Genomic DNA, 12,330 nt, shown 5'->3' with positions numbered 1-12,330 from the left:
GTGTGTGTGTGTGTGTGTGTGTGTGTGTGTGTTGTGATCCTTGTCACAATGTTACTGGGCTCAGTCAGTATGGACCTGTCTCTCCCTTTCTAAGCATGCTTTATTGAGACCTGTTGTTCACCAGGGATTAGTGCTATCTTCTTGCTGTTTCTATTGAAACCAGCTTCTCTCTGCCTGCCTCTTCCTCTGGTCCTCAGGCTTCATCTTCAAGGTTCTGCGGGTCATGGGGCTCTTGTACCCACGTCCCATAGCACAGAGATCCTCCCACCACCATGGCCTGCTGTGTTCCAGAACCTCTTCTGTCTCTTGACAGCCTGAAGACCAGAGCTCCCAGGTGACCCTCACTCAGCTTCGGAGCTGCTGGTGGGAGCTGGGGAGCATATCCTGAGTGGACAGCTCTCAGGCTGAGTTGACCCAGCACTACAGTGATACGGGTCCCTGCCTCAACCCCCACAGTGTGGGTGCTGTGGGCGGAGGAGAGAGCACATCTTCTGGGTATACTTAAAGCAGTTTCAAGGGGAACAGCTTTTGAGTGTCAGGTCATGGTTGACACTGGTCCTGCCCACTTGGGTTCACTGAAAGTAGACAAGCCGGCACTCTTTATACGTCCAGTGATTTGATACCAAATCTCACTTTCTTACCAAACTTGGCAAAGCTGAAGCTCTGGCTGGCACACAGTCCAGGCTTCCAGAGTGTTGGGCACTGTTGCTGCAGGCTGGGTCTCTCTTAGACCTGAGCTAGCCCCACTCTTAAGTGTTAGATATGAATGAGCCTCAACTGTGTGAAGATGAGTATGTTGGGAACAGAGCCGAACTGAAGTGCCATGAAAACCACAGTACAAGATGCTGTAGACTCTAAGTATTTTCTTGTGTCTTTCCACCTGCCACAGGTGCCTTAGCCAGCACTCTAAGAATGCTCTACTGTTGTCTCTAGAGCTCCCTTTGCCGGCTCAGAAACACAAACAAATCCTTGCTGGAGATGCTGGCAGAAAGGTCTACAGGCCAGATTGGCTGCTGTGCAAATAACCTTTTCCTAGAGCATGGGCACCGCAGGGCTCCTTGCACAGAGGGCTGAGTTGTGTGGGTGTGGGGGGGGCTCTGTGACCCCAACGCCTAAAATATCACAACCTGATACTCTGTGACCTGAATGTTCACCCAAACCTCTCAGCCTTTCTTGTGAGGTGCACAGGATGTTTGTTAAGGAGAGACTTCAACTCTCTGGTGTCAGGTTCCCATCAGATGATGGTGATCATGCAGTGTGGGTGTTGAATGAGGCTGGGCATCCGTGAAGTTGTTGCTTGCTCTGTTTTTTGTTTGTCTGAGATTTCCTAATTCTCTTTGAACAGCATGCTTTATTGTGACATCCTCTAAAAGGATTTAAAAAACCCAACATAACTATGAGTCTGGTATGATAGAAAACCAAGCATGCCAAATCTAGGCCAAACTAAATCCTGACTTTGAGCTTGCTGAATGCAGAAGTTTGCTTGTGTGACAGGTGTCAACTCTTGGTGACAAGCGGCTGAGGATGTTGCCATGGCTCTGTATGCTACCTGCCTGGCATCACAAGGGCCTGATCACCCTTCTTTCTCTCTTCCCTACACCAACTCAGAATCTCTGAGCAGCAGGACCATCTTCAAAGCGGGTGACTTGGACCGTGTTCCTGGCCTCCATGCTCCCTTGGGACTGTCCTGTATGCACGCTCAATGAGCTTCTGCAAACTACAAAGGGCTACAGCAGACTGCTTCCAACAGCTCTGTCCCTGTGTGTCCAAGTCACTCAGTCTGTCAACAGCTTCCTTCGCTGCACAAATGTGATGTGTGTGTTTCATGTGCAGTGAGTGAGAAGCTGAGGTTTCTTATGACCACAGTTTCCCTTGAGCTTTATATGGTCTTTGTCAGCTCAGGGTGCATTCCATTCTATGTGAGAGAGAAGGATGTGTTTATGCTTGGGTATATATGTGCACGTGTATGTATGTATATGTATGTATATGAGTGTGTGTATGTGAAGCATGTACATATATGAGTGTACACAAATGAGAATATGCATGCATGTGCCTATTGGAGTGTGCATTTAGATGAGCATATGGATGGATATGTGTGTAGGTACTGGAGTATGCTTGGCATGTATTTGTTGATGTATGTGCATGTATGTGTGTACACAGGTGAAAGTATGTGTGTGTGCACCTGTTAGAGTACACATGTGTATATGAAGATGAGAGTATCCGTGTAGGTATTGGAGTATGTGTGTACAGTTAAGTGTGTTGGAATGTGAACATACACGAATGTGCTTGTTGTACTGTACATGTATGTAGATAAGAGCATGCAAGTGTGCACATGCTGAAATGTACATGTGTATAGGGTGTATACATGTTGGAGTGGGCATGTATGTGCATGTTGGTGAGAATATGTGTAGGAGAGTACATGTGTGCATGTATGTGTGCACAGATTTGATTATGTGATTATATAGGTTAGGTTATATATAGATGAGAGTGTCGTATGTACAATATACACATGTATGCTGAACCTGCATGTACCGTGCTGTGCCTTCTGAAGCCGTAAGACACCATCATTTGGTATCTATGGGAACAAAGTGTGCTTGTGGCGCTGGGCACTCATGGGTGCTTCTAACTCCTGAAAGGAGACGTAGTGATGAGCTTTGCAGCACAGAATCAGGAAAAGGCAGGGTTTAAAATAACTTACGTTCTGCTGAGTTACAACAGCAGATCCATTCAGCCTCAGACGGCGTTACGTTCGCACAGCAGAGCTGTCATGAACAGATTGATCTTAGAGACGACTTTTTTTTTTCTGGGTGAAGTTGGTAGCATTCAGACATTCTTTAAAATCTCAGGCTTTCAGTGACTGATCCTCAGCCAACAGGCAGCTCCTGGGTTAACAGGGTTAATAGGTTAACCGTCAGATTGGAGGGCCAACTATCTTACCCCCACCCTCAGAGAGGAGTCCCCACATCCTGGGTATGAATACAACTTCCTCTGTGTGCAGAAGCACAGCCACATCCTATGATTTAAAGTTTTTAAATTACACACATTCTTTGCTTTGCATGTGGACTGTAGCCTTTGTTTTTTTTTTTTTTCTTCCCCCTTGAGTTTCAATATCTCCTTTTCTTTCTTGTGGCAGAAAGAGTGTCAAAACCCCAAATTCAGCCTCAGTTCTCTAAGCCCTGTGATCAAGCCACACTATGGGGTGGTGCTTGCCTCCTGGGGCATCCGAATGACCCACTGTTTGGTCTTTCATTGTTGTTAAGAAGAAGACTTTCTGGAGTGTCAGGTTTTCTTCCCAGAAAGAGGATTTGCAGGAGGAACTCAGACTAATTAATTAACTACTGACAGCCAGCTTGCTCTAGCTTGCCTGGCTTTCTGATTGGCTGAAGTATAGCATGAATGTCCTCCTGGAGAATGTTGGTCTAGGGGCTTCTGTGCTTGTGTATGAAGGCAAACAGCTTATCTTCAGAATCTTCCCTTCCTCCTGTGCCCAAAGCCCCAGGTCTTCTTTAGCACTGAGTAAGCTATTTAGCCCGGATTCCATCTCTCTTCTCCTTCATGTTCCTGTAGCTTTCTTTCCTGGCCTTTACTTGACCTCCAGCTTTGCCCAGAGCTCAGTGTCCTCCTTGCCCCTTGTGACAGTACCAGCAGGATGAGGGTCTTCACCTTCACTCACACCATCAGCCTGGGGCACCCGGCCCCTCCCCATGCCCCGCCCCATGCCCCGCCCATGCTGTCTCAACTCTCCCTGTGAGGGCAGAAGGGCATTGCTGTCAACAAGACTGCAGGGTGGTGGTGATGGTCCTTCCTTTCTTTCCAGCTCCCCTCTTCCTCTCGCCCTCCCAGGACCGATTCCTGTTCCTGTGCAGCTCCCACAGCTCCACTTCCTCATTCTCTGCAGCCTCTTCCTTAGCAATTGCTGTACATTTTTTTTAATTTTTTATTTATTTATTAAAGATTTCTGACTTCCCCGTCACGGCCTCCCATTTCCCTCCCCCTCCCCCAATCAAGTCCCCCTGCCCTGTGGGAAGTCCAAGGACCACCCACCTCCATCCAGGTCTAGTAAGGTGAGCATCCACGAAACTGCCTAGGCTCCCACAAAGCCAGTTCGTGCAGTAGGATCAAAAACACATTGCCATTGTTATCGAACTCACCAAGGCCAGCTGGCCTGGATCTGAAAAAGCCTAGGATAAAACCGGACTCGCTGAACATAGTGGACAATGAGGACTACTGAGAACTCAAGAACAATGTACATTTTATTTTTGAACTTTTTATTGTAAGTCCATCTAGAAATGTCCAACTGACATTGAGAAATGTGTACCCATGTCTCACACCGTCCCTAGAAATAGAACCTTGAGTCTGCTCCCCAGTGTCTCATTGTAACCACAGCAGCTGCTCATTCTCCAAGTAAGCAAAGGTCTTTCCAAGGTGACTCCTCCAGGGGCTCTGCATTCAACAGTGATTGGCCTCTACTCAGATCTGCTGGGGCTCCTCTCGCAGAACCTCCAAGGGAGTTAGCACTTTGGGAAAGTCAAGGAACAGGGCTTTGGGCTTTTTTTTCTGTGTTTTTAATCACCCGGTTAGCCCACAGTCAGTGATATCTGGTGTGTTTTGCAGCAAGTCTCCTCTGGGGTCCAAGCTCCTCCCAGGGCTGTCCATGCTACATGTCACTGCAGGGGTGTCCTGAGAGGTGTCTGAGTGGCGACTGAGGTTTGTTGTGGGTGAGGAGAAAGGAAAATACCAGGGTTGAATGCCTGAATTCTCTTGTGTTTAAAAAGGATATCGTAGGAAACCAAGATGGATGACCTCAGCCAGTTTTTTTTTTTTTCTTCATTTACATTCATGTCCATCTTGGTCCTTTTAAAAGCTGTATTGATTCATGTGGTCAGCCTCCAAGTTAGGGAGACCTGTGAGAAGGTCTAGAAGGCTCGCCAGGATACTGCCTTTGCTCTCAGCTGCTTAGCATGCAGCTTCTAATGGGTGTTCTACACGCCTTGATGGTTTGTCTGCTCCTGCACGACTGAGTGCTAACCTGAGCTGCTGATATCTAACGTGTGGGTGTCTTTGACCTTGGCGTGTGATCCGCTGCCAAGGCTGAATAGCTGTGCCCACTTGCAAGATGCTATGTGGTGGGAAAAAACCCATTGGCTGTAGGTGCCCCCAGAATCAAGCACACAGTTCTCCTCTAAGGGCGTTTGCTGCAGTAGCCTTCAATGCCCCACTGCCAAGACCCCAGCATCACTTTCCCAGGCCCCCTGCATGCCCTTGTTGTGGCAGGAGCCGGATTGATGTTGCCTATCTCTTACAGGGTTGTGGACTTCCTACTCAAGGCCATTATGCGCACCATGTGGTTTGCTGGCGGATTCCACCGGGTGGCCGTGAAGGGGCGGCAGGCCCTGCCTACGGAGGCCGCCATCCTCACACTGGCTCCACATTCCTCCTACTTTGATGCCATCCCTGTCACCATGACCATGTCCTCCATTGTGATGAAGGCGGAGAGCAGAGACATCCCAATCTGGGGAAGTGAGTGAGCGCACTTGAAAGTGGATGAGCCCCTGGGAATGGGTGAGACGATGGGAGTGGGTGAACCTTCTGAGAGCAGGTAAAACTTCAGGGGTGGGTGAGCAAGGAGCCCCTGAGAGTGGGTAAGACACCTCCACGTTGACAGGTCCCCTCAGGCTACATTGTGATTCCCCGGTAGCATGAACCTTTGTGGGTTTTTATCAGTGCTGTGTGTCCTCCGGTACTGTCAAGTGCAGACATACATGTCCAAGGTCTGTCATGTAGGCATGTTTCCTGTATCACAGAGCAGTTCACGGTCTCTGGAGCTTCTGGGAAACCTGCTCCTGAGTACCAGTGACTCCCACAGGAATAGCAGTGTCTTGGGACTGCTGATCGGATCACAAATCCTGGGTGCTATTGATATAGCACGAGGTCTTTCTGTCTCATTCTAGGAACCACAAGTCCAAGGTCATAGTGTGTGCGAGGGGGCTCCCTCCAGGAGCTCCATGGGGGTGTCCTGCCTCACTGGTTGCATGGCCAGCTTTCCCCTGTTCCCCACCTGTGTGTGTCTTAGCTAAGAGCCATGCCAGTGGATAACCCACAAAAGCCATGATTTCATCTACGTAGACTTTTTGTCTGAAAGGCCATGTTTACAGGGTCTAGGGTTAAGGCATAGAGAGAACAGAGTATTGCCATTCAGTTGCTTTTCACACCCTGGCTGGCCTCCTTCGTGGTTCCCAGGCATCTCAGTAGGTGATGTGGGGCCGGAGGGGGGCAGTGTAGGGTGATTACTGGGTACTGTGGTTATTGTGGTGGCTGTGGTATCCTTGAAGAACAGTGGAAGGAGATTTCAGCCCGACACCTGTGGTCGAAGAGCCACAGCTCTGAGCCCACATCTTGACAAGAAGAAAAGACGTGGTGGAAAGGCTCTATTCGTTCTGAAGCTTTGCTGTGGTGTCTGGACACTCTGCTGGGGTAGCTCTGTGGGTCTCACAACACTACAGGACATAGTTTTTGAATCTCCCAGACTGTACGGGCCATGGGAGTGTCGTCTGAAAACAGAGGTGCCTCGTTATATCTTAGTTAAGGTTGCCCTTGCTGTGGTGAAACACCATGACCAAAAGCAGCTTGGAGAGGAAAGACTTTATTTCAGCTTACCCTTAAACACCTCAACCTATCGCTGAAGGAAATCAGGACAGGAACTCAAGTCAAGGCAGAGAACTGAAGCAGAGACCATGAAGGAGTACTGCTTCCTGGCTAGATCTTCATGCCTTGCTCAGCCAAAATGGAATGGGCCCTCCCACATCAATCATTAATGATTGGCTTGCCCAGAGGCCAAGCTGGTGCTGGCATTTTCTCTCTGAGGTTTCCCTCTCCACGAATGGCTTGAGCTTGTGTCAAGTTGTTATAAAATTAGCCAGTGTCCCTGGTATCCCAATCTCTCTGTACATACAAGTCTTCTGCTCTGTGAGAGACCTCTGAAATCTTGAGGTATATTTATCTGGAGGTGGGCAGAAGAAAGGATGTGGCCGTCACTCCGGATTGACCCTCCTGGTCTGGCCCTGACCCAGATGTCTGTCCTAGAATAAAGTGTAGAAACAGCCTGCTGACACTTGGCTAGATTATGAGGAAAAGTTTCTCCCAGCTACCTAAGGGCACTAGAACTTTTGTGTATGTCTACAAGGAGGGCTCTGTCCTCACCTTCATCTCCTTCTCCTGCTGGTGAGCAGGCATTTCCCCATTGCATATGGAAATGCCATGGAGAAGCAGGTGGTCAAGGAGGCTAGAACCCAGGCCGATGGCAGCAAGGTCCCCAGCCCCAGATCAACCCCTTCCCTCACCATATGCCTGTGACTTTTCAGAGGCACCTGGCTGTGGCTAAGTCCGCTACAAACACGGCCTCCACAACCCGGGTGCCTCCCACCTGAGAGGTGTGGTCATTCCCTTCCATGGGAAATGTGAGTCTTCACCATGGGTTCAGGTAACACTGTGGTCAGTATCCTGAACCAAGTGCTCCAAGGCTCATAAACCCTCCATGAATCCCTTCCATGCACAGGGTGCTGGTACAGAGTTGGCTCATATGGAGGGGAAGAGACTAGACTGGGCCTCAGCTAGGGGTTTGCTCAGTCTCCTGACTGAGATAGCCGGGGCTCTGCAGAGATGCCAAGCAGGAAGGCAGAAGGCGGGGCTGTGTGTAGCCCTGTACCCATGAGAGGCACAATAGATCCTGTAGACAGAAATGAACTGCAAGGATGTTGGTTATGAAACAGCTCTGTGCGAGCGTGGTCACTTCCCTTCTTGACGAGGTTCCTGGAGGGAAGCTGAGCTATTTGGGTCATAGACTAAATGTTATCAGTCTGATTGTCAAATAAAGGATAATACTCCACATGCCTGGAAAGTTGGGTTGAATTCCAAGAATTTTTTTGGACGCTAGATGAGGTTGTAATTGGCAGATGTATACTCCACCTCGATAACCCTGAACGGTGTCACAAGCCCCAAACGTCGCTGCATGTGGCCCTGGCAGGGCTCCAGGAGGCTGTTGGGTTTTATAGAATTATTATCGCTGTGTACAGAGGTTCTTCCTGTAGCTTGTACATTTCCTGGTCCACAGAGTGAATGGTGGTGGCAAGTTTATCAGAAATGTTCGTTATCTAGGTCCAGTGATGTGTGCCTGTAGTCCCAGCACTCTGGAAGCTGAGGCAGGAGGATCCGTGGAGCCCTGGCAAGAGCATCAAGACCCTGTCTCTGGAGGGAGAGGAATATTGATTAGGTTCCAAATGTAGCTCATCTCAGTTGGTTCCTTACCCAGATAGCTACCATGGAAGGCAGTGTGCCACATAAGGTACTGACCTGGGCATGCAGCCAAGGGTCCTCTTCACCCCTCGAGAACCCAGGACGCATTCTGGATCCTATCTCAGAGCAGGCTTAGGTAGGCAACGGCCTGTCCTAACTTCCAGCCCTTCTTTGGAACCCTGTGACAGACAGCTCCTGACTCTGTTGAAAAGATGAATGTTGAACATACCTAATTTTCATATTTAGGTCTGTCCATGCCAGGAGTGTGACCAACCTTATACATTTTCCTGTCTCTACATTGTCAGAATTCTGTGAGTCAACTTCATGTGTCTTAGTTAGGGTCAAAGCTGTTCTTGCTGTGATAAAACCCTGTGACCAAAAGCAACCTGGGAGGAAAGACTTTATTTGAGCTTGCACTCCTGGTAACTGTCCATCACCTAGGGAAGTCAGCAAGGCAGAAATCTGGAGGCAGAAGCCATGGAGGAGTGCTGCTTACCGCATTGATCGCCATGATTTGCCCAGCCTGCTCTTTTAAATCACTCCAACAGTGTGCTGGGCCCTCTCACATCAATTTTCATAAGAAAATGCCCACATGGCCCACAGGCTTCAGGACAAATTCTTCCCCCCAAGACAGGGTTTCTCTGTATAGTCCTGGCTGTCCTGGAACTTATTCTGTAGACCAGGCTGGCTTCGAACTCAGAAAACCACCTGCCTCTATTTCCTGGGTCCTGGGATAAATGTGTGCACCACCACCACCTGCCTTGGACAGGGCAATCTCATGGCAGTTGTATCGACCAGTACTCATTCATACACTGAACTGGCTAAGTGATATCTGGACGTAAAATGCCAAGGGAATGCCATTGCAGGTCTATTGGGATTTCCAGCAGGGTTCTGTTGACCATTTGCACAACATGGCCTACTACCAGGGAGCTGTGGGCTTTCCCTTCCCGCCTTTAGGAGCAACTTGTCCATCAAGGCCCAGAATCATTTTGTCTGATGGAAGGAGGTTTATCCAGGAACCCTCAAAGATAACATCCTGGGTGCCCAGATGATCACTGTTACCTTGTCCCATCCTTGGAACCCTTCTTGCCTCTCTGTATCCATCCTCAGATTCGCCAAAAGACCGGAAGGCATCTTCCTGTTGTGTGATGTTTTACTTTTTTGAGGGGCCCACTACCCAACTCACAAATAAATTGCACGTGGAGGTTTATTCTTAGTTATGAATGTCTGGCCTTATCTTGGCTTGTTTTTTGCCAGCTTTTTAAAAAATTATCCCAATAGTCTTTTACCTCTGGGCTTTTATCTTTATTTTTTTTTATACCTTTCTTGACTTCTTTCTCCATGGCTTGCTGTGTAGCTGGGTGGCTGGCTCCTGGCATCCTCCTCTCCTTCTCTTGTTCCTCTTCTTCCTCATTTCTCCTCATATCCTCCCTGCCTGCCAGCCCTGCCTATCCTTGCTCCTGCCTTCCTATCGGCCATTCAGCTCTTTATTAGGACCATCAGGTGTTTTAGACGGGCAAAGAATCACAGCTTCACAGAGTTAAACAGATGCAGCATAAGCAAAAGAAACACACTTAAAATGATTATCCCCCAACATCTTCCACTATCTGAAACAGTTTTCTTATCCTTGACGTCCATGACACAGAAAGTTTCTGTACTCAGCCCCATGAAACATACTACACAGCAAGACCAGGTGAGCCTCAGCACCTCTAGGAGATGATGGCATTTTACAGAAAGGCAGATAAAGTTGGATTGTGATGTCACCCTCACAGCCTGCTGGGCGGGTTCTGTCATTCCTCTTCCCTTTGACTCTCGAAGTCATTTTAGCGCCATCAGGAAGTTGACAGAAAAGGATGAAACAATTGCTAGAATGACAAAAACAGCAAAATGATTCAAGACCTATAAAGACATGTCACTGCCCCTGTGTGCTTGGCTCTTCGGAAGAGTTATGAAGACACGGTGGGTTATTACAAGATTGAAGGGGTTTTCTTTTTTTTTCTTCTTTTTTTTTTAAATTGCTTTATTTGCTTTTTTGAAAACCACCTAAAAAGAATCACAGAGTAATCTTTTCAAGTCTCAAAATGATTTACAAAAGAACCTACAGCTAAAATGGTCCTGGGAGATCAGCTGTAGCTGCCTGTTCCCTGCTCCATTTTTCCTCAGAACATGGACTTACCTGAGGGCAGTTCATGTTAAAACCTCTTCAAAGTTTTTTGTTTTTTTTTTTTTTTTAGCACTATCCTATTTTTACATGGTCTTACTTTGGTGGTCCCCAACATTTTGGTCAGTTGAGTCCTGCAAGTCATGGCCATAGAACCTAAACCAAATGTAGAGACCCTGTGATGTCACGATTACTCCAGGACTGTGTGGGATCTCTAGGGTTCTTGCAGCAAAGAAGCAACAAGGGCCTGATCTCTCCCCTCTGGAAGCTGGAAGTCTAAGCGGAGGGCATTGGCAGCCGAGCACATGGTGGCAGCTGGCATTCCTTGGTACTCTCAGGCTTGTAGACACATAGCATCCTCCCTTGTCATGCAACCTTCTCTTCCCCACCTGTGTTCTCTTACGAGGACGTCAGTTGTTCGTTAGGACCACCCTAGTTAAGGTGATACCATCTGAACTTGATTATCTGCAAACATCTCCAGTTAGGATCACATTCCCAGGTGCCAGGAGTTAGGGCTTCATTCTTGACTTTCAGGAAGGCAAGTTCAGCCAACAGTGGGGTCCAGGAGCACTTGGATCTCCTTGTTCTGCTCATAGAGTGACAGACAGGTCATCTGTGTCTTGGTAGTGTTAGGTTTCCAGTATGTCCTGTGTGTCCTGGCTGATAGTCTCGTGGACTGTATTGCTCCTCCAGGGTACTTAGGTTCTGGGAGTTCACTGAAAGGTCGCTCACCCTCCAGGCATCAACATGGCCTAGGGAGGTAGGTGTCTTTGGGGTTTGCAGCTCACTATGGCCCCTGAGAGGTGTTGGTTTTAACCCTGTGGTTGGAAGCTATGGATGCTGATAACTTGTCTTACCTCCTACAGCTCTGATCAGGTACATTCGGCCAGTGTTTGTGTCCCGGTCTGACCAGGACTCTCGAAGGAAAACGGTGGAGGAGATCAAGAGACGGGCACAGTCGGATGGAAAGTGGCCTCAGGTAGAACTGTCCTGCTTGCTTTTATGGGTTCTCCCAAAAGATGTGTAATTTGAGAATGGGAGGAAGAGGAAACCACAAAGCCTGCCATGTCCCTCTCAGTGCTGAAGTTGACATTGTTCTGTATGCGTTTGGGGAGTGTGTGCATCTGAAACTATACTTGATGTTGGGCACTTTGGGTTTCAGTGTCTGGGCTTAAATGAAGATAGATTCCCTCAAGTGCCCACTTGTTTCATTGTGTGGGGTGGTGCCTTGCTGATTGCTGATCGAATTAACTGTGAGCCTGAGGAATTCAGCACTTCCAGATCCTGGACTGAGCCTCTTGTCCTGTTGTCTGTGTCCTACCTCTGCATCCATAATGTTTGCCTTTGCCCATGGCCCCTAAAAGCCTGAGATGCCTTAATATCACTCATGGTCAGTTTTTTCTTTCTACTTGAGCCAACAGGTACAGGCTAGCGGTTTTGCAGGATGCCCTGTGGTGCTCAAAAACTCTGCAGATCTGGCGTTTAGGACCTGTGCCCACAGGCAGCCTCTAGAAAGGCTTCTGGCTTGTAAAATGTGGCCAATGCCCCCACCTCCCCCGCCCCATGCACAATTGCTCCCTCTTCTCCAAGGAGCTTACCTGTGTTCTTCAGGCATGCCCACTGAGTCCATCCAGCCTCCCAATGGATCACCTTCTCATCAGGGTTCGGATCTGAAAGCTATATGAGCTGTGCTTTCCAGCATGGGGAGTTTTAGTTTGTATATCCTTCCTTGAGCAGTGAGTCAGCCATTGACGTGTCCACAAGGACAGGAGTTTCTTCACGCTGTAGTTGTGGCCAGTGGCTGCACAGTTCCCAGTGTCCCCATTCCTCATGATGTGGTCCCTCATCAGTGCCTCCACTCTTGGCTTCTGTTCTCT

At 48.5% G+C, this 12,330-nt stretch overlaps 1 protein-coding gene across 1 annotated transcript in view; it reads left to right on the top strand.

Moving 5' to 3' along the window:
- Lpcat1 (lysophosphatidylcholine acyltransferase 1) overlaps nucleotides 1–12,330 on the top strand; it is a 46,804-nt gene that overhangs the window by 18,987 nt on the left and 15,487 nt on the right. Inside the window, exons 3-4 of the mRNA XM_050145789.1 lie at nucleotides 5,306–5,520; nucleotides 11,320–11,432. Of these exons, the coding sequence (XP_050001746.1) occupies nucleotides 5,306–5,520; nucleotides 11,320–11,432 (328 nt within the window). The remainder of the gene's footprint in view (nucleotides 1–5,305; nucleotides 5,521–11,319; nucleotides 11,433–12,330) is intronic.

Source organism: Alexandromys fortis, unplaced genomic scaffold (assembly GCF_014885135.2).
Source record: "Alexandromys fortis isolate MF-2015 unplaced genomic scaffold, M_Fortis_MF-2015_v1.1 scaffold_50, whole genome shotgun sequence".
NCBI classification, from domain to species: domain Eukaryota; kingdom Metazoa; phylum Chordata; class Mammalia; order Rodentia; family Cricetidae; genus Alexandromys; species Alexandromys fortis.
The sequence above is the reverse complement of the archived record's forward strand: the minus strand, read 5'-3'. Positions and strand labels throughout refer to the sequence as shown.